The 24,664-nt window shown below is 28.9% G+C and overlaps 2 protein-coding genes and 2 pseudogenes across 2 annotated transcripts; all 4 read left to right on the top strand.

Moving 5' to 3' along the window:
• LOC113367580 overlaps positions 1-14,820 on the top strand; it is a 16,385-nt pseudogene extending 1,565 nt beyond the window's left edge.
• Positions 14,821-15,799: 979 nt separating this feature from the next.
• On the top strand, positions 15,800-17,477 carry LOC113367579 (anaphase-promoting complex subunit cdh1-like). The gene is made up of 4 exons (XM_026609174.1): positions 15,800-15,920; positions 16,145-16,264; positions 16,471-16,848; positions 17,110-17,477. The coding sequence occupies exons 1-4, from the start codon at positions 15,839-15,841 to the stop codon at positions 17,475-17,477; spliced, it is 948 nt and encodes a 315-aa protein (XP_026464959.1). The 5' UTR covers positions 15,800-15,838.
• Positions 17,478-18,037: 560 nt separating this feature from the next.
• LOC113367578 (TP53-binding protein 1-like) lies at positions 18,038-21,935 on the top strand. The gene is made up of 5 exons (XM_026609173.1): positions 18,038-18,131; positions 18,196-18,709; positions 19,042-19,201; positions 19,402-19,575; positions 21,495-21,935. The coding sequence occupies exons 1-5, from the start codon at positions 18,038-18,040 to the stop codon at positions 21,927-21,929; spliced, it is 1,377 nt and encodes a 458-aa protein (XP_026464958.1). The 3' UTR covers positions 21,930-21,935.
• Positions 21,936-23,410: 1,475 nt separating this feature from the next.
• LOC113366196 lies at positions 23,411-24,659 on the top strand (annotated as a pseudogene).
• The last annotated feature ends 5 nt before the right edge of the window (positions 24,660-24,664 follow it).

The raw sequence follows: 24,664 nt of genomic DNA, 5'->3' as shown, positions 1-24,664 counted from the left end.
TTTAAGAGACAGAGAAGTTAAATTTGTAGTCAATTTAATCAGGGAACGTTTTTTCTGACATTTTAAAATTAGGTAGAGATTTTGTCGTTTATTGCAAAATGTAGCTCGAATACCAGAGATTGAACAATTATGGAAAGATATACTTAAAAATCCAAAATCTTTATGCCCTACTTTCACTGGTATTCTGCAATTGTTACAAACTCGCACATCTAGAAGATATTTACAATCTCGTCTCACGCCTGATATGGAAAGGAAATAGTTTTTTTGACATCACAAGTTCGGTTTGGTAACCATAAAAGATACCAAGATTGGTTTCAGAGACAATATTTAGCTACCAGAATCACAGTCTTTGCGTAGTGATTTTATAAGGTTTATTGTTAGTGTTATTCATCCAACAAATGAATTACTATGTTCAGATATAATACCCAGATGGGCTTGTAATCGGGTGGCTTTTAACAACATGTACTGCAAATGTGGCTGGTTCAAATTCAAAATTATCTCTATTTTATGATTGGTTATTTTTTAGTCCCGAAAACGACAATATAATGAACATTGAACCAGCAATTTTAGTAATGCATAATTCAATGAGGTCACATCCAGCTGTTACAGCTGCTTTGCTTGATTTTCTATGTCGAATAATTCCAAATTTTTATCCTTCACACACGACAAAGTACGGATGGGCGTCTTAAATTCTTTAAGGCAAATAGTTGAAAAAAGAGTTTTACCTAATTTGTATCCATTATTTGATAATGTAAAAATGGACAGAGAACTAAAAGCAATGGTGAGAGAAACATTTAAAGAGTTTTGTGCACCTGAATCTTTTCCAGTGAATAAAATTGAGGATGTTAATTTAGAAACTAATAATACTAACAATCATATATTCACAAAGATGAGGCTGTATTCAGTGATGAAGAGGATGATCCAGTTCCGATGATTATACACACTGGTTATGATACTGATGATGATGATATTCCTTTATCTAAAGTTCGATTAAAAGAAGAAGAAAAAGATGTGAAGATGAAGAAGAAGAAGAAGAAGAGGAAGAGGATCCTCTTGGATGCCTCCAAGGATCACTTCGCAATTATCAGAACAGCTCTTACAAACAAAACCCCAGAAGAAAAATGTTCTTCCGTTGAAGCAATCATAAAAGAAGTTCTCTTGATAAACAAGTTAGACGATGATACATTAGAAAGTTTAAGTGATTGTTTATGTACGGCTTGCAAGACACAATTCATAAAAACATTTTCCCTGAATCAGTGAACGAAGATACTTTAAATGAAAGTATTAGTGGTCCTTTATTTTTGTGCTGTTCCGAACATTTTATCAGCTATATCAAAACGAAGACAAAAAAAGGCGCATTCTTATCAGTATTTTAGCTGAAATGTACTCCACAATTCCTCAGATAGGTTATTTATTGTTATATTTTTTAAAAGTAAATGGACAAAATGAATTTAGTAAAAGTTTAAGTGCAAATCAACAGTCTAGCAATAGTAAACAGAATAATCTCATAAAAGGGGCAGTGTATAAAGATTTCTCATTAACAATAGAAAAAAAATTAGATACGAGTTTATTGAATGATTTAAGATTGTGTCAGGAAGACAATGGAGAGTTGTTGTTGTGGTTAACACCGGAGTGTATAGGAGTTCAAAACAGTGACTATAAACAATATTCGATTTTACATGTGATTGTGCAAACGGTGGATGCAGGTCAGTTGCAGGACTTGGTCTGCCATATTCTGCAAGGGCGATTGGTTATGTTCAAGAACGAAACATTGCAACCGCTTCTTCTGGCAAGTCTGATGTGGGAAACATTCGAACAGTATGCTCTGTGGCAGCTGATAGCAGCCCACGATGTTCCTTTAGAGAATCTATTACCAATTCTTCCTAAGTTGGATTTCAAATCCCACGCCGAGGCGCTGACCAGCATTCTGCTTCGTCTTAAGCAAGAAGAGCCGACGGCGGATCTTTTGAAATTATTGTTTTGTCGAGAGGTGAGAGCGAAGGGGGACATGTTTGTAATATCGACGTTGAAATATTGGTGTTTGGATTACGAAGATAAATTAGGCGATTTGCTGTCGAATCTGCTGAACACTAGGAATCCTGGCACGTCGCCGAACAAGAGGAAACGACTGCCAAAGACGGGGATCAGCAATCAGGGGTCGCCCAGCATCGAACAGGTAGGAGACACATTCATATCTTCACGATTTTAATATTATTATAATGTGTATTTATTGGAATTATAGTTATTTAAGACATATTTAACACTTTTATGCGCGAGATAAACGCTCTTTTCGTCATTGGTACTTAAGGATAGTGTAAAGTACGAGTTTAAACCGTTCCGTAACCACGCTTGTATGTCGAATCGCTCGTGTCTCGAAGCAATTTTTTCCATATAAATATCATTGAGATGCTGTTAATTCGTTCCAGCACTGTGATTTTTGTTAAGTTTGTGAACATAAAAAATAAATTCACCATTTATTATTAATTTCCCGTAGGGTAAGTTATAGTAATCGCAAAAAATCGAAAATGAATTTTTTTTGCATATCTTTACTTTTCAAAGGTTTCTTAACATTTCGGCGTACCTTAGCAAAAATGGATGTATATGTGTATGTGTGTGTGTATGTATGTTTATATACAATTTTTCATCCACGATTTCGACCCTATGGATCAACCGATTTGAATAATTCAAAAAACATTCAATTCGTATTGATAATGAGACGTGCTGATTAGTTTTTGGCGGAGGCAGGTCTAGCCGTACCGAAGATACGGGGGCAAAAAGTGCCAAAAACGGTAATTCAGTTTTTAAGAGAATGAACGTCCGATTTTAATAAAAATTTTACTTGTATTTACAATATGAACCGATTAAATTTTTGAGAAGGCAGGTCCAGCGGTTGTGAACTCTCAATAAAAATAAGTTAAAAAAATGTCGGTATGGTAGGAATATAGTAGGAAAATCATTGTTACAACTGACGCAATTTATCATTTTTTTATTTTGCCATTAACATTTTTCTAAAATACTCTAATTTTTCCTAATTTTGTATGTCGAAGCAACGAATCCCTCCTCTGGCAGCTCGTATCTCGAAACATTCGAATGTCAGGACGCTCTTAAGTCGAGGTACCACTATCTATATTTAAGTATAAAATTGCGTACATATATTTATTTTTAGGGTTTGATGATTTTTTGTCTAGATTTAGATCGTTTGTTAACCTAATTGGATTCTTATTTGAAATCAAATCAAATTTTGTCAAATCCATTGATTACGATTTATAATTTTAAGAAAATGGAAAATAGCAACAAAAAAAAAGAAAATATGTAAAACGTAGAGTTTGTGATCATATTTATGATTTTAATCGAAATTCTTGTCAATGCACACAAGTATTAAAACCTAAAACCTATTTAATACCTTACAATGAATTTATTCTATGAGTAAATTTTCACATTGAGAAATATTATCCAAATTATTATCGCATTGAACAGATTTATTATTTAGTGATTCATGTTTTGTTAGAACCAGTTAACTGTGATTGACGAATATATTCGGCATAGAGACGTGATAGAATTTTGTGTATATTAGTCAAACGTATAAAACAGAGTAACCATTTGCCATTTAGATTGCAATTTTTTTAAATGAAAAAACATTCTCAAATTTCAAGATATTTAGAATTTTGAAGCTATGCAGTTCTAAAATAAATAGTTGTAAGTGGCATTTTACCTCAAAAACAACATTTTACCTCGGTTCTAAATAAATATTGGTTTATTTTACAAAATTGCAAAATATTATTTTTACATTATACATCTTTGTTGGAATAAGCATATAGTACATACATAATGTACTAAAATTGGATTAAACTCAATGAAATATTATACATGTAAATGTGCGAAAGTAAGAATAGTTTTTAGATGAACAGCAAAAACTATTTTCATAATAGACAGTAGAAAATGTTATTCAAGTAGCATAATCTTATTGATTATGTATAAGTACATAAATTATTTTCACATTTCGGGATTTCGGGATTTTAACCCTTCATTGCATATTTTTTTCAATTTTTTTTTTCAAATAATTCAGGGTGATGTAATTAATGCTTTAGATTAAAGAAAAAAAAATTAAAAAAATTAAAGTAAATAAATATATGTATTATGTAAAAAACAATATGATGGAAATTTACATCTCATGCATTGTCACATATTAAGCTCAGTAGTAAATAAATAAATTGTAAAATATTGTTTACTCAATTTTCTTTATTCTTATGATAATTAAAAAAAACAATTTGCCTTAAGGTAAAATATTAGTTGAACTACTTATTTTTTGCAGTCATAGCCTCAAAATATTCTATACATCTTTACATTTCAGAATATACTTGTTTTCAAAATTTTTAAATGGGGATTGGCCACTGTTTTCTACGCATGACGAATTACTCGTCAATACTCAAAATTCTGCTACTTCTACATGACGAGTATATTCGTCAATCACAGTAAACTGGTAAATAGACGGGATTGGACATATCATCATATACTTCCCTGATCAAGAATAAAAAATATTCTTACCTAAATTAATAAACTTTTCCAAATGTTACGCTTTTACGAGCATTCAGAATATCAAAATGTCGTCCATGTTAATCTGTAATTTGTAAAAAAAACTATTTAGTCTATCTATCTATCTTCCATGCATAATTTATTCATGATAAAACCGCATAATTATTTTTCCACAATATGAAATGTGTTATCTTACAATTAGCTATATATCACTTTTTTATTTATAAAACGAAGCGAGCGAAGTATGATTAAATTGTTTATTTTAAATGCTTATTATTGACTTCCCGACGGAGAAGTTGGTTTCCGCCAGAAAATTCAATGTTTTTGTCAATTGTTCTGAAACAATCTTGAAAATTCAAGAAATGTTCGAAAGATATTAGTTGGAATTGTGCTGATTAATTTTTTATAAACATCCTTCGTAATTAATTGTTTAAAATTTGACTATCACTTCGTAGTTCTTTTGCCTAAACTAAACGAACAGCCTAAAACGTTATAGGTCTAGTAAAAGAAGTTAAAATACAAATATTAGTAAAAAGATTGGGATAATAGATTTTGTTTTCGAAATGAACTGTTAAAATTTTTATTGTCTCAATTTGAAAAGGTATTGCCTTTAAGCAAAATGCCACTTACGCCTAGTTTAATATATACACTTTATATCAATTTCGCTATTAAGCAAAACATGATTGATCTATATTAAAGCTCTATTTTGATTTAAGTGACATCATTTTAATTTTGTAAAACATAATTTTTATATTATTATTTTTACATTTAACTTTCCGTAGGGTATTATAGAAATGGAAAAAAATCAAAAATTAATTTTTTTATACATCTTTACGTTTCAAAGGTTTCTGAACATTTTGGCATACCTTAGAAAAATGGATGTATGTGTGTGTGTGTGCGTGCTGATACAATTTTTCATCGACGATTTCCGAAACACCGATCAACCGATTTGAATAATTCAAAAAACATTCGATTCGTATTGATTAGGAGACGTGCTGATTAGTTTTTGGCAAAGGCAGGTCTAGCCGTTCCGAAGATACGGGACAAAAAGAGCCACAAAAGGCTGAACGGGTTTTTAAGAGAACGGAGCGTCCGATTTTAATAATTCAAAAAAACATTTTACTTGTATTGACAAGATGAATAACTAGTAATTTTGGGAAGGCAGGTCCAGCGCTTATGACGACTTTAGCGACTTTCAATAAAAATAATTTAAAAAAATGGTCGTTTTGCGGGTCAAAAATGTTTATTATACATCAAAATTATCAGATATTTTATAGAGATTTTAATAATATGTACACATTTTGTGTAATTTTTTGTGTTCCGTACCAAGATTTTTAATGCGGTACGGGAAGTTCCAGCAATTTGTTTTAAGGCACGATGCCATGCACCACTACTTTATATATTATTTTGATATTGAATAATTATAAATTATTGTGTTAACATTAACACTTTAGCCGAGTCTTATATTCTATGAAACATAAAATTATATATATCTTGTGCTTTAAATAGAATGTTTATTTTCTATTCAGTTTATGAATGAAGCTCTTCATCTTAAGGATACAACGAAAATAATTTACTTTTATCGTTTAGAAAGTGCCTTTCCACTATCTATTTTTATTATAAATGATATACATAAATATAAAAGGTTTTTCATAAATATTAATGGATTCACATTGGAATTAAAAATGACTTACCTTATTTTTTTTATTAATAATAAACAGCAATCAAAATTACATATTATTCTGTAAGCTATTCTGCTACGATTTAACAAGAATAAAATAGTGCTTACATATACGAAGAAATGATAATAATAATAATATGTTACATGTTTGATAATTAAATTTTCTATATATTGCTAAAACAAATATTATTTTCTTATCATTAAAATATGTAATCAGTAAACACAAGACATTTATTGCCAAGTTTTCTACAAGAGTCTATTACATTCTGTGAGTAAAAAATAAGTAAAACAATGAACCAATTTTATTTTCTATGGTTGTAGCAATTGTAGCAATTATTGTTATCAAGTATTTATTTATATTTTTTTATATATTTGTTACTTACTAAATTCATTCAATTTAGTTCAGAAGTTTTTAATTCTTTAGTTCAGAATTATGTACTTAACGTTAATTTGATTAATTTGACTCACTGCCAGAAAAGTTGAAGTCATAATTTGTTTTAACTTGTTGAAATTCCATTAATTTTTAAACATGAACTACTTTTAGAGTTAGTTTTTGTATTTAAAATTAGTTTGAGGTTTATTGATTTAAACTGGTTAGTTTTAGTTTATACATTTATATAGTACTTCTACAAAAATTAATCACTAGAAATTGATTTCAGTAATATAAATAGATAGGTCCAAAAGTGCGAAAAATTTTAGTTATTGTTTAATTAAAAGGTACAAAACTGCAATATGCAAAAAAATCGTATAATGCGAGATAATGACATGAATTCTGTATTTTATTGTGGGAGAAATCGTATTAAGCATTATCGTCTTATCAGGATTTTACTGCCTTTTACTTTTACTTACTTTATAAGATTCTTATACGACTCATTCTTATAAGATTCATATGAAACTTGTAAAACAAATTCCTCCAATAAAGCTTTCGAACTTTTAGACGAAGAATTTAAACTAAAATCTTAATTTTTTCATAATAGAAGGTTCTGTATTAATGTACATGATTTTTTACGCATAAAATTAAAAGTTAACCATACCATAACCGTAAATTATTTTAAACATTAAATTAGAACTTACATTTTTTATAAAAAACGTATAGCAAATATTTCAAGCTCTATGTTGATTTTTTATCTTATATAGAGTTTAAGAGAAATTTTTGTCGAGTTTAAAATTATCATTGTTATTATTACTATTTTTTCAATAAATTTTAGTATGTCTTCAAAAACAAATATTCAGTAACTTTGAAGATATCAGTTAATTGTCGAATTAAAATTTTGTAAGATTACTCAGTAGCCTTTTCAAAATTAAATTAATTAGTGTAGTTATATGAGAAAATTAAAAATAATTATAAATTATTCACAAAATTATAAAAAAACATTCAGTAATTTGGAGAATTTAAGTAAATGATAGATATTCATTAAGATTACCGAGTATAGTGTTTTTTTTTTTCAATTTTGATAAATTAAATTAAATTACGTAGTGCAGTTGTATAAAAGAAATAGCTAGTGGTGCATGACATCGTGCCTTGAGGCAAATTGCTGGAACTTCCCGTACTGAAGCAAAATTCCAACAAAAAAATTTTTTTGTTGGAAATTTAAAAAAAAAAATAAAATAAAAAAAATCTCTTTTCCTCAAAAACAATTATTATGTTATTGTTATTATGTTAATTGTTTCGTCAACACAAGAAAAAAGTTTCTTGGATTATTCAAATTTGATGCTTAGTTCTCTCAAAAATTGCAATTTTTTGCACATTTAGCTCTGTATCTCTGAAAGCACTGGACCTGCCTTTGCCAAAAACTAATCACCACTTATCTCCATCACTACAAATTGATCACTTTTTGGATCATTCAAATTTGATGCTCCGTTTTCTTAAAAACTCGATTTCTATTTTCTGCACTCTTTGCTCCGTATCTCCGTAACGGCTGGAGCTGGCTTCGCCAAAAACTAATCAGCACATCTCTCTATCGATAGGAATCGAATGTTTTTTGAACAATTCAAATCGCCCGAAAATGTGGACCAAAAACTGTATCCATACATACATACATACACACACACAAGCACTCATCCACATAAAGACTTATCCGCTTTTTCTGAAGTATGCAAAAATGTCCAGAAATCTCTAAAAGATTTTTTTAAATAATTACAGAATTTAAAAAAAAAATGAAATTTTAAAAAATATATTTATTTATATAAAACGAGAGGTATTAGGAATTTGCCTTAACCGCAGATTGTTATTAAGTGAACGTTTATAAAAAATCTTCAGACAATTAACAATAAATATCACTATATGAGGAACATATGTGATGTTTATAGTTTTCTTCTAATCTATCATTATTTATAGACGGAATTACAATTTCATTCCATTAATGCTTTTTCTCCTACCATTATTGTTTTTTCAATCGATTATTTTGTTTTTGAAATTCAAATTTCTGTGTTTTGTTGTGGAACATAAAAGAGAACGTGTACACGTCAGCATAAATACTTTGCAATGTAAGAAATTCTTCACAGTTGTTTATATAACTTATAGAGATTTATAAGTTTTTTTTCTTAAATATGAATTTATTCGGTTTTTGTTTGCAAATTCACCATTTACATAATTTACAAAAATTTATATTATTATATAATTTTACAATTTCAAATTAATTTATATCATTACAACATTAATATAAATTAAGATGTATTTGCCCAAAGTAGTAGATGTTTCTTCTCAATAATATTAAATTTTTTTTTTTTAATGTTAAATATGGCAATCTACTAAGTTTTAAGTACATATTATTTATATTACAATTATATTTATTTCCTTAGAATTTTATGTTCTTGGATTTTGCAAGATATATGAGACGAAGTATTTTTGCTGGCGTTGCAATTATGTGAAATTTGTTCTTAGTAAATATGGCTTAATTGTTATGATGATAATATTTTTAATTATATATATATATATATATATATATATATTTCCTAAAAAATCTTAAAAACAACCTAAAATAAAACAAATGATTTTGTTATGGAATTGAAAATCAAAATTCAAAAATTATATTGACTCACTTTTTAATATTTTATCATCGTGCATCTTCAACATTTATTTATTATTGGTATTAAATTTTATAGTATATTTTTATACGTTATTTTTATTATTTCATATGTCACATCCTGAGCTTAACATATTTATATTTATATTTGTTATCTTTTGTACCTAAGAAAAGATAAAAAGAATTCTGTTGAATTTTATGATAAAATAGGAAAATAAAAGGTAGGTTCGTGAGCCGAGTTAAACTTCAACTCGATTCAGGAAAGAATAGTGTGAGAAATTTTCCATTGCCATTTCACATCGCAGTGCCAAAATGGGCTATTTTCAATTGGAAACATACTTTTGATTTTCCAGTGAAAATGGACCGATGTCAGGTTATATACAATCATAAATTGTACGTTGTCTGAGACATTTTAAAAAATATTTTATATTAGCACCTTTATTTTTTTAAAAATTGGATGTAATAAAGGTACCTTTACTTTTACCTTTACCTTTATCTTTTTTGCATCCAGTTTGTTTTTCAAAGTCAAGGTCCTACTATAAAACAGTTTTACAAAATGCTGTCTAAGACAATGTACAATTTATGTTTGTATATATATAAACGTACATTAATATTTTTGGGGTTTGTACAATATGTCGCATTTTCTTATTTCATCATAAAATTCAAAAAAAATTCTTTTTATCTTTTCTTATGTACAAAAGATAACAATTATAAATAATACTCTCAAGCTCTGGATTTAACGTATAAAAACTTAAAATTTAAAATGAATAACATATGCCTTCAATAATTATTGATTGACATGAAAATTAAATAGAAATCCCTTGAAAAATGCACATATTTGTCTTTGAACTTTCTTTTGATATTGACTTCCCGAAAGAGAACTTTGTTTATACCAGGAAATCCGATTTGCTAACTCAACTCAAGTTTTCAAGTCATTCTGAATCGTTTGATACCAAATTTGGAAAGAATATGAGTGTGAACCAAAATTTGACCTTATAATAATTCTTCTCTTAGTTCTTGTAAAGTTAACTATTATAACTTTACAAGAACTGAACGGTTTGGTGAAGTTCTTGTACTGTACTTATAGAATTTTTACTTATAGATTCAAATTTTTTGATGAATTTTTAACAATTTTCTGTATATATTAAAGAATTATAGATGTAATTCTCTTTTAATTTATGTAAATAAATAATCATGTCTGACCTTTGTCTTAATGAACAATAAAGTGTTTGAAAAACATGGTCAGTTTGTAATATGGATACCAAAGCATTTTATAAGAATCTTCACTTTTTATTTATATATATTTATTTCAAAATTTAAAATATTTTTTTGTGTGTCGAAAATAATTAAGATTTTAGTTTTAATCCTAAAGTCCTAAAGCTCACTTATATACTTTAAATAAATAATTTTAACTTTGCAATTCTTATAAATATTCGATAATGTCTATCATTTTATATATAAACGTCGTCGTCCAATTCATAAGCTCTTATTTTTTGTCTATAAAATAAGAATAATGAAAATTGCAGTATTTATAATAATCTATTCGAAACATATAATATTCCTCCAATATTTTGTTATGGTACGGGAAGTTCCAGCAATTTGCCTCAAGGCAAAATTTTATACTTTTATTTTTTGACAATATTTTTTGTATTTAACGTGTATTATTTTAATTGAATAAATAAGGGTGATTATTAACATTAGAAAAAATCTAAACTACAAATTAATACTAATTTGATATGGAAGAGTCTTTTGATTTAATTACAACGGTTTAAAGGTTTTACTTTTTATGAACAAAATTGAATTATGCTCGCCTTATTATTTTTTTTACTATTTTGTGAAATTTTAATTGGGTTTTCTCATGTAGATTATAATGTTAATTCTGTATTTTCCATATTTTAAAACATTGAAACTATTTTTTACCTCTTTTATCATGACTTGGTAAACACTATAAAGTTTTTTTTTAAATATACAAATTTATCATGTAATGTTTTGGAAACAAATTTCAATTATCAATTTCTTACTTGATAATTTTGATTTATTTATTATCTAAATCAAATTATTTAGTGGTTCTACATTTTATTAGTATAAGTCATTAAAAGTTATTAACTTAAGCACTTATACCATTAATAATCAATATAACTAACCTGAATAGATAAGGACTACTGCAACTGCACGTGTTCTGTATAAATTTAAATTATTTATGCACATTTTAACATTACATATAAAATTAGTTATACGGAAATTGATTGAATCATTGTTTAATTATATTTTGTAATTTTAATTATATTCTGAACTGAAATACTTGACTATCAATATGCGCTTTTAATGAGATATTTTGTGATACATTGTAATGAGTAATAACTAATATTTATTAAATTATGACATACATGCAGCATTTTTTCGATTGTGTTTCCAAGAAGATATTTGTTTTCGATATTTTTATGTTTTCTCGACGTTTCAAGACATTCTTTATCGTTTGACACCAAATTTGGATATGTAGGTATGAATGAGGGCGTTATATGTATATGTATAGGCTAAAATATGATCTTGATTCGAAGTTTCTGAAAAAAAAAACTGCTGCATCGATTTCATTTATTTATTAGTTACTAAGATTCTTCTAGTTACTAACAAGATACGTGATGTTAGGTGGGAAAAAAGGGTTTATTTTAAATAATACCATGAATAGCTCCTTCAAAAGGAGCCAAGGTTCAAAACTCCTTAAAACTCGATCACGTGGTTAATGGATTTGGTTTACAAGAAATGTAAACATACATAAACAAAACCTAATCGATCCGAGTTAGAATGAAGGCTTTCCAGGACCTTATCTCATATTTTCAAGAATTAAACGGTATCGGTTATAAGTCACTGAAACTCATTGAATCGAAACTCAATGAGGATTTTTATTGATTAGTTTCGTGCGACAATCAGCCCGACAGTTTCTTTATGATTAGGAAAATTGCTAAATTTATCGTCAACGTTATTGCCAAAAATCCAGAACCGATCTTAAAAATTCAGAGATTGAAAGATAACAGGAACCAAGAATCAGGATTGGCCATTTCTTAGTAATCAATTTTGGAAATTTATTTTTAACTATTAACCCTTTCCGGCGCCAAAATACATACTAATTCCGGAATTAGCGAGTGGAAAGGGTTAATATAAGCGTACGAAAATTGATTTAATTACAATATCTAATATAATTTTTAATGTTTAGAATAATGGTCCAGTAACGCTCTTATCATAATTTAGTTTTATATATGTATATTAAATTTCATATGTATGCTTAGAAATAAATCTTCTGAAACAATATACTGACTTTTTATTGGATAAGTTGATTATTCACATATTGGAAAGTTCATGTAATTTGTCTTCAAATCTCACTTACTCCTAGGTCTAATTTTAAATACACATTTATTTATATTCCAAATTTTTTTTGCAGGTATTAGGACATCTAGATGTTTTACGTCTTTGCTGCAGAAATTGCAGCGGGGGAACTACCACAAATTTGTACTCAATGGACACTGTCCAACGAGCCCTTCAACAAGCTCACACAAATAGTTCAGAATCACAAAAGGTAATAATGATATTCTTAACTTCTTTTACTTCTTCATTTTTTACTTTTATGGTCGTTATCACCAATTTTTCTGATCTCTCTGAAGATTGGGAGATATATTTTTCTGAATCCAATGATAAATGTATGCTGCTTCAGTAGTTCTGGTTAAGCCAAATATATTTTTTAATATTTCTGAAATTATTATTCTATTTTACAGAAACAATTCAGCGAACTTTTTGCGCTGGCGGAACCAGAAGAGAGTGCTCCACCAGGAGGCGGTAGTCGTGGCGGTTCAAGAAGCGTCAGCAGTCGAGGGAAAAAGGGCAGTGCTGGTGGTCAAACAAGAACCACGTCCAGAAAAAACGTTTTCAGAGCAGAATCTGATAGTTCATCGGAATCCAGTGAAGTACGTCATTCTGCATCATTTATAAATATAAAAATTAGAGTGGTGGTTAGAGCTATTGTATTTCAATCAGATACCCCGGGTTCAAAACCCGCTTCAGGTAACCTGATGTAAAGCAATAGTGACTTCGATTTTCACTTGGAAATATAGAAGGCAATATGTTTCCAAAGTGAAAATAGCCCTTACCTGGATTTGCTGCATTAATAAAAAACTCATTGGTATTACAGAAATTGCAATAATAATAAATCACATAGAGATAGGACAACTGTTTGGGTTGCAATCTATAAAAGCAATGTAGTTAAGTCGAATCATCACAAAAGCTAGTAGGACTTTTCTGTTGTTCATTGAACAATTCTGATCACTGTTCAAATAATAATAATAAACTACACTATTTTGCTATGTAATTCATGCACAAGCAACTAAACCATTAATTTATTAACCTTTGATCAATTAATTTAAAAATAATGAAGCTAAATGAAGAAAATCATAATAATGAATTAAATTCATAAATTTTATTATATCGTGCATGCTGATATACGAGGTCTGTTCAAAAAGTACCCGGAATTTTCGTTTTTTCAAAAAAATATTTATTTATTCATCTACATTAATGTGGTCCCCTTCAAAGTAGTCCCCCCCAGATATAATACACTTATGCCAGCGTTTTTTCCAATTTTCGAAGCACCCTTGATATTCACTTTTTGATAGGTCCTTGAGCACTCTCAGCGATTTTCTTCAATCGAGGAAAACCGCCGTCCTTTCATGGGTCTCTTCAACTTTGGGAATAGGAAAAAGTCACACGGAGCCATATCTGGTGAATTTTTGCACTTTGCAACACTTTATTTCATTTTTTACGCAAAATTTAATACAAATTCTTTGACTTTTCAATTCTTCCATTGTAAAAATCGCCGAGCTCAGAAAAACACGTCGAACCTTAGCGACTACCACAGACAAAGTAAACAGTGAATATAGCTGAAAATTTCATCATACTTTAGGGGCATGTATACCAACACAATAAAAAAAAAATTTTGACAATCAGACACTCCAGACCCGCGAAATTTAATTATTAGTAATTCCGGGTACTTTTTGAACAGACCTCGTACTATGCATTTTAAAGTTAAATTATCAAGTAACTTTTATAAATAGTAAACTTTTCTATTCAATAAATAGAAATTAGAATTAATATTAGCTTCTTTATTTATCTAATAATATTTGTTTAACTTTAATTATTCTTTATATTTTATAGGAAGAAGAAGTGGTGAAACCTAAACAAGCAAAGCGACGAAAAAAAGCGCTTTCTGATACTGATTGACATTTAAATTGGGAAGACGGTTGATGTGACTGAGTTATCGTCATTTGAATGCCTCATTATATAGTGATTTATTAGTAACTAACGATTTTCTTTTAAGAACGGTTATTTAAATTACCAAAGCGCCTTCATAAACAAATTAAGAAAAACAAACAACACAATTAGAATATAACCGCTGTATGCGATCATTGGACCGAGGATAAACTTATTTAATATGTACATTATCAAAAGATGTGTCAGTGCAATTGACAGGTGATCTAAAACAATTTTTTAAATGACTGTGCTGAAATTTAAAAGAATGTTTTACTATTTATAAGATAATTAGGGATTTGTTTATATACTGTGTGAACAGTAAATTTTTTTTATTTAAATTACACATTGATTTTTTGTTCAAATTGTAAAATATTAATGTTGATATTCTGTTTATTTTTATAATGTATGATTGTATAATGCCTGATGAGAGTATGCAAATTTGTATATTTTTGTCTTTAGTCTATTTAAGCTATATTATATGAACATTTGCTTATTGTACATTTATGTAAATAAAGTATGCATATGTTTTTTTTAAAAAAGAAATTGGTTAATATTACTATAATTTATATTATCATATGAACAAATTGATAATTGATTCATACTATATTATTAGATGATTATTGAAAATTAAACATTTGGTTTTAAACTACAATGCAGATATAATATCAGTATAAATTAAATATAAATCTACTAACTATAAAGCTGTTTCATCATTATCTTTATCCATAATTATCGTTTTTATGTAATATCAATAATATTTGATCTTACTATTTAAAAAATAATAATCTTATATGCTAAAAAAATAAAATTTTATATATTAAATTACATTTTTTGGATAAATGTAGTAAAACCGTTAATTTTATTTATCATCCGTTTTTAATTATATAATCCATGACAATCAAGTCATTGACAGCGACAACTTCACTATGAACTCATTGCGCCAAGCTTCACGTTTAACATATTTGCCGGCAATGGCAATCTTTTAACAAGATAAAGATAATTTTGACGTATTTAGTTTTATAATTTTATAATTTTGCCTATGAAGATTTTACCCACATGTAATTACTTATAAGCGTTCAAAGAAGATTCAGTCTGTGATACATTAATTTCAAGTTGTAAGAATATTTATTTGAAAATTATTTATGTTTTATTTACAATCAACAGTTATCATTTACTCTTTATGTAATATAATTACAGTTTTTTATTATATACGTTCCAAGCAGAGTTTGATATTGGTTCCATTATCTTTTATATTTTCTTAATATTTGTGTATAATGAGTAAATAGTAAATTATATAGTTGTAATTATGGATCATGTGAGTGTTGATGAAGGAACTAAAATAGAAGCTTCTGTGAACAATAGCTTTGGAAGTTGTCAACAACCTCAAGGTAAAAAGAAGTTACAATGTAATATATTTTTTATAATTTTTTGTATATCATATTTTATTCTTATACTCTAAAACTTTTATTCTTTTTAAATCATTTAAAAAAGGAATATATCTGATTATCAATTGAAACTAACATTCAGTATAAGGTTATTTGCATGTACATTGTACAAAATTATATATAACCAAAGAAATTCATATTTTATGAATAATTTTAATTTGTTTTAGTTGGGCCCAATGAATCAAGTGAAAGTATGAAACTGTTTTTAGAAGAGTCACAAGGAGATCTAACACAAAATAATCACAATGACATAAATACTGAATCAGATTCAAATACAATTCCAACAGGTACGAAGCATTATAAATGGTTTGTTTTATGTTAGTTTAAATTGACAGCTTGCAACTATACGAGACATATGCACAAGCACAAAATAATGTTAAATGTTCTATGTTATACACAACCTTGTTCTAAACATGTCTTGTACGGTTGTAGACCGTCACATGAAATGAACCTAAAAATTTAATTCCACACTGATTGTTTATAATCTTTTTAGTCCCCAAGAAAAATGATGTCCTATCAGAAACATTTTCTGACGAAAATGCGAAACAAATTGATGATAACAAATTGAATACCGACATGAAATTAGATACCAATTTTGATGCTGATACACAGATTGAAGAAATTGACAAATTTATAATGAATGGAAATTTATCAGATATCACAGAAAATGGAATTTCTGAAAAACAAGATGATGCTGAAAATAATATGACTACAGTAAAAAATACAGACACAGATCAAGATAAAGGCAGTGGCACTATTACAACAAGCACTGATAAAAATCAAACCGATACTTCTGAAGAAACTGATTTATATCCTGCGACATCAACAGATACCTTTACATCGAATCCATCTGCTTCGTCTTTATCAACAGGTTAGTACACAACAAGTTCCATTAGATAAACTTTTTACTATTCATTATGTAATTTCTTTGCATATAAATATTTTCTGATATTTGCAAACTACTTTAAAGGCAAATAATTATTATTTAGTGGTCCATGGGTTTTAAAACAGTAATTTGATGGGTTAAAATATTATATTAAATAATTATTCGCATATTTTTATATATATATATATATATATGTAAGTATGTATTATTTGTGTATTTTATCAATTTATACATTTTTCTCTTTAGAGCTATCAAATAATGATCTAAACAACACTTTACCAATTGAGACCACACACTTAACAAGCACTAATTCTTCATATAATGCTTCTATTTCCGAAGCCAATGATTTAATTACTAAAGATACAAGTGCAAAATCAAATGATGTACCAGAAACTATGAATCGTAAACGGAAGATAGAGGATGAAACTTCTGATGTTATAAAAATAAAACGAATTTCTGATAGCATTGATAATAAGGATAATATGTCAACAAGCATAATTTCATTTTCTGGAGATTGTCAAGAAAATGATTCTTCAAGTATTTCATTAAATATTCCAGAAACATCATTAGATACCAGTAATAGTCGAACATTAATTAATGGTGAAAGTGTTTGATGAATTCTTCAAACAATTGTTTTTCTTCAGCAAACCTACAACAAAAGATGATTCGGATATGGCTAGTTTCTCTGGAAACGAAACACCTGAGCTTCATAAAAGAGAATCTTTATTTTTAAATAATTCAGAAGGTTTGAACATTGAAGGTTCTTCTTCTCCAGACCAAGTACCTACTTTTGAGTTGATAACAAGGTTTGATGAAAGTAATGACATTGTTTCTATGGTTATAAATCGAACTGATCGAAAATATTTAGATTATAATGCTGATTGGAGTCAAAACAGTTCACCTGGTAGTGTTACTAGTACTGGTGTTTATCAATTATCTGATCATAAACGTATTTCAACAATGTCATCTAGCACAACAAGCAGTGTTTATAGTACAAAAGCTCCAGAAAATTTTGTTATACCAGCTGTACCGTTAAGAAAGACTGATGTACATAAACAAGGCATTAAAGGACATAAAGAATTGTTTAAGCAAATTAAAGAAATTTTCAAGGTAGCATGTAGTGATTTATCTTCAGATGATTTTAATCATCAAATGAAAAGAGGATAAAAGCACTATGTCTGATAACTGTTCAATGATTAAAATGAAATCCCTTATCAATGAAGCAGTGGACAATCACTATGAACTAATCAATTCACCAGAGATGATAAGTGAATATGTTGAAACCGTTTCTAATACCAATTTTTCCATGACCCTAAAAAGAAAAAATTCCAGTTCGAGTTACACCAGCTACGCCATCACTAAATACTACTGCATCAGAACAAAGTTCAGAACAAGATCCTAGAATAATGCAAAGAGTTTTAGCCAGGTGGGTAGATAAAAAATATTATGCTGGTCGAGTTGTAGATGTAAAAGATAACAATAAATTCACAATCCGATTTGATGATGATCATACCAAAACGCTTTTAAATGAGTATATTATATTTGGTGAACAAAATATATTGCCCTTGCATGGTCAATCTATTTATGTTATGTTGAACAATGAAGAAGAGTATGTACCAGCAATTGTTACATCAATATTGGAGGAATCGAATAGGGTAAAATACATTGTCCAAACAGATGGTGGTGAGAGTGGATCTGTTATGGCATCTGATATATATTTGACGGAAGATCAAGCCAGAAGTATAAAAGAAATTCATACGAGTGTTAGCAAAGTTGAAAGTAATAGCACACCAAAGAAAATGAATGGTCAAGATGTGAGCTTGGACAATATAATACATGGCCCAAGGTAATTATTTAAATAAGCTAAAATAATAGTAATAATTTCTAGCTTTAAAACTTATCTAGTAATGTTTAAAAATATTTTAATTCAATACTTATTCAATTCTTTTAGCTAAGTGCTTGGCTTAGTTTTTTAAGAAAATTCATTCTATTTTACTAAAGATGAAAAATGCTACTTACAACTAGTTAGATTATTTTTATAAGAAAATATCTATACTCTTCTTATTTGCATTTATTTCAAATTCCAGTATTGTTTAATTAATTTATTATTTATAAAATTATTTATTTTCCAATCAGTTAATATTCTATAATATCAATTCAACTTTTACTTTGCAGAAGAAGCAGACGCCAAGTTACAATGAAAGCTATTACCCCAAAGGCAGGCTCCTCTGGGCTGAATAAACATAAAAGAACAGGAGGCAGAGGAAGTAAACAGAGAAAGTTCAGTGAGAGCAGTGATAGATCGATAACCGAACCTCCCAGTCCTGCAAGTTACAGAGTGTGATACAGCATCAGTGTGATGAAGCAGTCTCTCTGTTAAGGTCCATTGAGGAAGTTCATGGCGTTGAACCAGAAGTACAGAAGACTCCAAGAAAATTATTGGTGTTTTAACAGGTAACAAAAATAATAAATGACTCATTTGTAACAAATTATGTATTATATATAATATTTCTGATACAGGGCCGTTTCCTGTAAAAGGTTGCGGGGCGCCTGTCTGGCAGGCGAACTTCTAAAGTGACTGGAAGCCTTTATGACAACAGCGATCCAGATACTGTAAACCTGCTAGGTCCAATTCCTACATCGAATAAGATTTTTCAAAAGAAGTGCTTCTTGTTAACATGTACAGAAGATGTTTCACAAAAATTGAAATTGGTAAGTCCATAAATTGTCATATTAACTTTATTAATTAAATAAGCATTTCTTCACGTTTTGAAGGTTTCTGAATATTTTGGCATACCTCAGAAAAAATGAATGTCTGTGTTTGGGTTATTATTTTTTTTATTTTTTTTTTGTCTGGGTAAGTCGGTCTCAATACCGCCCTGGTATTGCCGACTAAAACCTCTGCTTTGCCCTTGCTTCTGGTCCCCATGGAAACGCCGTTAGGCATTACTTTATGGGGGGAGGATCTAGAATGTTATCAATCTTAACCTGATTTTACTCATCTTTTAAATGTATGTGTTTTTGTATGTTCCGCATTTTTCCTTCCACGTTTCAAAAACATTCGATTCCTATTGATAAGGAAATGTGCTGATTAATTTTGGGAAAGGCAGGTCGGCTGTTACGGAGATAGGGAGCAGAGTGCAGAAAGTACAAATTGAGTTTTGAGTGAACGGAGTATCCGACTTGAATGATCTAAAAAACATTCAATTTGTAATGATGGGAGAAGAGGTGATTAGTTTTTGGTAAAGGCAGGTCCGGCCATTTCGAAGATACAGAGCTAAATGTGCAAAAAATGGCAGTTTTTGAGAGAGCTAAACGTTCGATTTGAATAATTCCAAGAACTTTTTGCTTGTTTCAACAAATAATCGCTTTTGATTTTTTTTTTTTTTTTTTAATTCAGATTTTAATTTTAATTCTGTTCTGATATACTTTAAACCAATAATTTCAACTTTGCAATCAGTTCATATAATTCTTATAAAAATTAGACAATTTACAATATTGATAATAATCTATTTGAAAACATTTAATATCCTCAATCATTTCATTACGGTATGGGAGTAGTTGCAGCAATTTGCCTTAAGGCACGATGCCATACACTACTAGTTGTTTTTCATTTTATTAACTTCCCGTAGGGCAAGTTATAGTATCGCAAAAAAATCGAAAATGAAAATTTTTATATATCTTACGTTTCAGAGGTTTCTGAACATTTTGGCATACCTTAGAAAAAATGGATGTATGTGTGTGTGTGTGTGTGTGTGTGTGTATGTGTGTGTGTATGTATGTATGTATGTATGTGTGTGTATGTATGTGCGGATACAAATTTTCGTCGACGATTTCGGGAACACGGATCAACCGATTTGAATAATTCAAAAAACATTCGATCCGTATTGATAAGGAGACGTGCTGATTAGTTTTTGGCAAAGGCAGGTCAAGCCGTTCCGAAGATACGGCAAAAAGTTCCGAAAACGGTAACTCAGTTTTAAGAGAACGGAGCGTCCGATTTTAATAATTCAAAAAACATTTTATTTGTATTGACAAGATGAAGAATCGATACAACTTTATGAAGGTAGGTCCAGCGGTTTCGGAGATATAGAGGAAAAGTAAAAAAATGAGCCATTTGGCGGTCAAAAATGATCATAGACAATGCACATCAAATTATCAGACATTTTATAGAGAGATTTTAACAATAAGTATACATTTTGTTAACATTCCTATCGGTTCCGTACCCAATGCTTATGCGTTAGACAGCGACGCGGCGCTTACGCGCTTTATATTTTGTCCCTATGTAGTTAAAGCAGTACGATTGCTTTGAAAAAAAAGTTCAGATCTTCCACAATATGTCAAAATAAAGAAAAAAAAATTTTTTCAAAAAAAAACAAATTTTTTAAAAAAAAAAATTTAAAAAAAAAATTTTGTTTTTCAAAAAAACAATTTTTTGTCCAATTTATAGTTTCTCAAAAATCTTATTTTTTCAAAGTAATTTTTTTTCAAAAATGTTAATCGTTTTAAAAAAAAAAATAATAATTTTTGGTACGGGAAGTTCCAGCAATTTGCCTTAAGGCACGATGCCCTAATTGCCTTAAGACAGAATTCCACTTACAGCTAGTTATTGATTCATTTTGTTTTTCCAGGCCAGACAAGAGGCATGTGAAGCGAGTGGAACTGATTCAGAATATAGTACAGATGCAGAAAATTGTACTGTACCTTTCATGAAAGAAAGATTGAGGCACCAGTTAGAGGCTGGTGGAGGTTTGGGTTTAGTCACTTTGAAGAAAATACCACAAAATAAATACCGTACTTGCATTCTTATTGCACCGAGACCTTGTCACACGGCCAAGTATATTCAGTGTTTGGCAGCTAATATCAAAGCTGTACTTCATACTTGGGTTGTTGACTGTTGTAAATCAAACAAATTATTACTTGAGTATGATTTGCCTGCCGGATGGTCCATTGAAAGAAAGTGCTATGTTAGATACCAAATAGGAAAAGAAAGATATATGAGGCTATCAAGCAACCCTTCAATGATTTTCTTATATTATTGTGCAGCGATAATGACAATTTTCTAAAGTTCTGGGGGCGTCGTGTGTGTAAATCTGCTGGTGCTAGTACAAAAATTATTGAAAATGAAGATTTAGGAACATCAGTTGCAGTGTAATTGTTACTGATTCTGATTGCCCTCTGAAAGTTAGAAAACAAGCACAAAATTTAGATATACCATTAGTGTCTACAACATGGGTAGTACAATCCTTAATTATTGGCCAAGTTTGTAATTATGATAATAGCATCAAATATGCACATAATTATGTGGATACAGATTAATTTTATAATTAATGTGTCCGATTCAATGTTCAAATGTATATAGAATTTTATATTCATTTAATACTCTCTTATTTTACTATTTATTATTATGTTCTTAAATTTTTTTAATCAGAAGATATTGTAATTATCTTTAGAGAATAATGTTATTATGTTTTGTGTATTAAGATTTTTCCAGTGATGAATTGTTCAATAGTTATTAAAAGAATTAATATTTTTAATTTTCAAGTTTTATTGTTTTACTTTATTAAAAAAAATAAAATGAAAATACTGGTTTGTATTAAAACAAATAATATTTTCTAAATAATTCATTAACAGCTAATACATGGCTATGTGCCAGGTAGACTTTCAAACTGATAGGCAGATAAGCTGGTGAACAAGTAGGGAGGCAAACAGGTGGATGTGTAGACTTAAGCGGACAGACAAACAGGTAGACGGGAAAAAATTGTAGAGAAGTAGACAGGTGGACAGGTAAATTATATATGAATTATAAAAATATCAATTAAATAGATTATTTATTTCGGTTTATTATTCGGTCTCCTTATTTTTTTTAACGTAGATCCCGTAAGTATGCTATAGTAATCGCAAAAAAATCGAAAATGAAAAATTTTATATATCTTTACGTTTCAAAGGTTTCTGAATATTTTGGCATACCTTAGAAAAAATGGATGTGTGTGTGTGCGGATACAAATTTTTGTCGACGATTTCGGGAACACCGATCAACCGATTTGAATAATTAAAAAAACATTCGATTTGTATTGATAAGGAGACGTGCTGATTAGTTTTTGGCCAAGGTAAAATTATTTTAAAATTAAAAAAAACATTTTCTTTCAAAAGGTCATTTTTTTTTCAAAAATTTAAAATTTCTCAAAAATCATAAGATTAAAAAAATTTAATCTTTTTTTAAAAAAACCCTTGGTACGGGAAGTTCCAGCAAATTGCCTTAAGGCACGATACCATACACCACTAGTTATACATAAAAATAATTACATCAATTTGAAAATAGTGTTTTGGAAGCGTTATATGCGTCCCACAGGTTGGAAATCACAGGTGTAAGCATTTGTAAATGTTGACATCGTTTGACATTTCCTTTTAGGTTACTTTTACAAATTTATTATAAAAATGGGTCGAATTTATATTATGTATCAAGTTTGTGGTGTTATTTAATAAAATAATGATTAAATGGAAATTATTTGTGGCTTGTGAATGAAGTGAACACATTAGATTCCTTCTAATATTTGCTACATAAGTTACCTTAATATGAAAGAATATAACAAAACTTCGAAAGATGAAGGCATTAAACCTAGGAAAATTCATCCTCAAAATATTGTCAAACGATTAATTAACAGGGAAATATTTGGCGATAGAAAACCAGGCACTCAAATTCATATGACTCGAAAATTTTATCAGAATGTTTTTCCCAATTTAACTATCGTCAATGTTGAAAAGCCGCCTTGTTTTCTAAGAAAATTTAGTCCGGATGGAAAACATTTTATTGCTTTTTCGGCGGATCAAACATCAGTAGAAGTCTACCAATATCAAGGTGCAGGTGCTGCTGCAGATTTGATCCAGGATTGCACGGGAGACTATGTTCCGAACAAAAATGAAGGTAGTCCTTTTGAGATCAGGAACAAAGTGTTTGATAGGTTTTTTAAGGTAATAAATCTATATCTCGATGTTATTTCAATGTAATATATCTTTCTAGCAATCATTTGTTTTGCTATCTCATAATTTAAAAGAATATTGATATTGAAATACTATTAACTTTGATTGATTATGTAATTTACAGATAAAGCATGTAGTTAATGTTTGCCAAAGTGGTAAACAATTGAATAGAGAATGTAGTTTGTTTACTGATGATGGACGATATGTTATTGTGGGCTCTGCATGTTTTATTCCTGATGATCTTCGTCCTGCATTTTATGATATATATACAAGTAATGAAGCTGTGACACCAACATTAAGGTAATTGATTATACTTAAATATTATTTATCCTTTCTAAATATATATTTATTTGATTTATTTATTTATTCTTTCAGATCTCCCTTAGAGGATTATTCACTCCACATAATTGACATGATTGAAGGCAGATTGTGTGATTCTAGGCATTTTAAAGTTGATAAAATAATGTTATCACACAATCAAGGATTATATTTGTACAATAATAAACTGGCAATTCTCTCTATACAACATCAATTGATACATATATTTCAAGTCGTGGATGGAATGTTTATTGAAATTAGAAACTATTGGTAGATTTTGCTATGAAGATGATAATTTTCAAATAATGGCAGTGTACGGTCATATGCTACACAATACGCTTTCAAAGAAATATTATATGTCTTTAAAAACACAGATTACTAGTTTATTTATATAAGCAAGCAATGAATTTGTCTTGCAAATGAAAAACTACCATACTTTGCGAAAGTTCTATCAAAACTTTGAACAATTTAAATCTTTGAGAATGTGGAAAATGCAATTACT

This window comes from Ctenocephalides felis, unplaced genomic scaffold, assembly GCF_003426905.1.
Source record: "Ctenocephalides felis isolate EL2017-DRISC unplaced genomic scaffold, ASM342690v1 CF-g0.4_SCAFFOLD_01170, whole genome shotgun sequence".
Lineage (NCBI taxonomy): Eukaryota > Metazoa > Arthropoda > Insecta > Siphonaptera > Pulicidae > Ctenocephalides > Ctenocephalides felis.
This window is presented reverse-complemented; position numbering and strand designations above follow the sequence as displayed.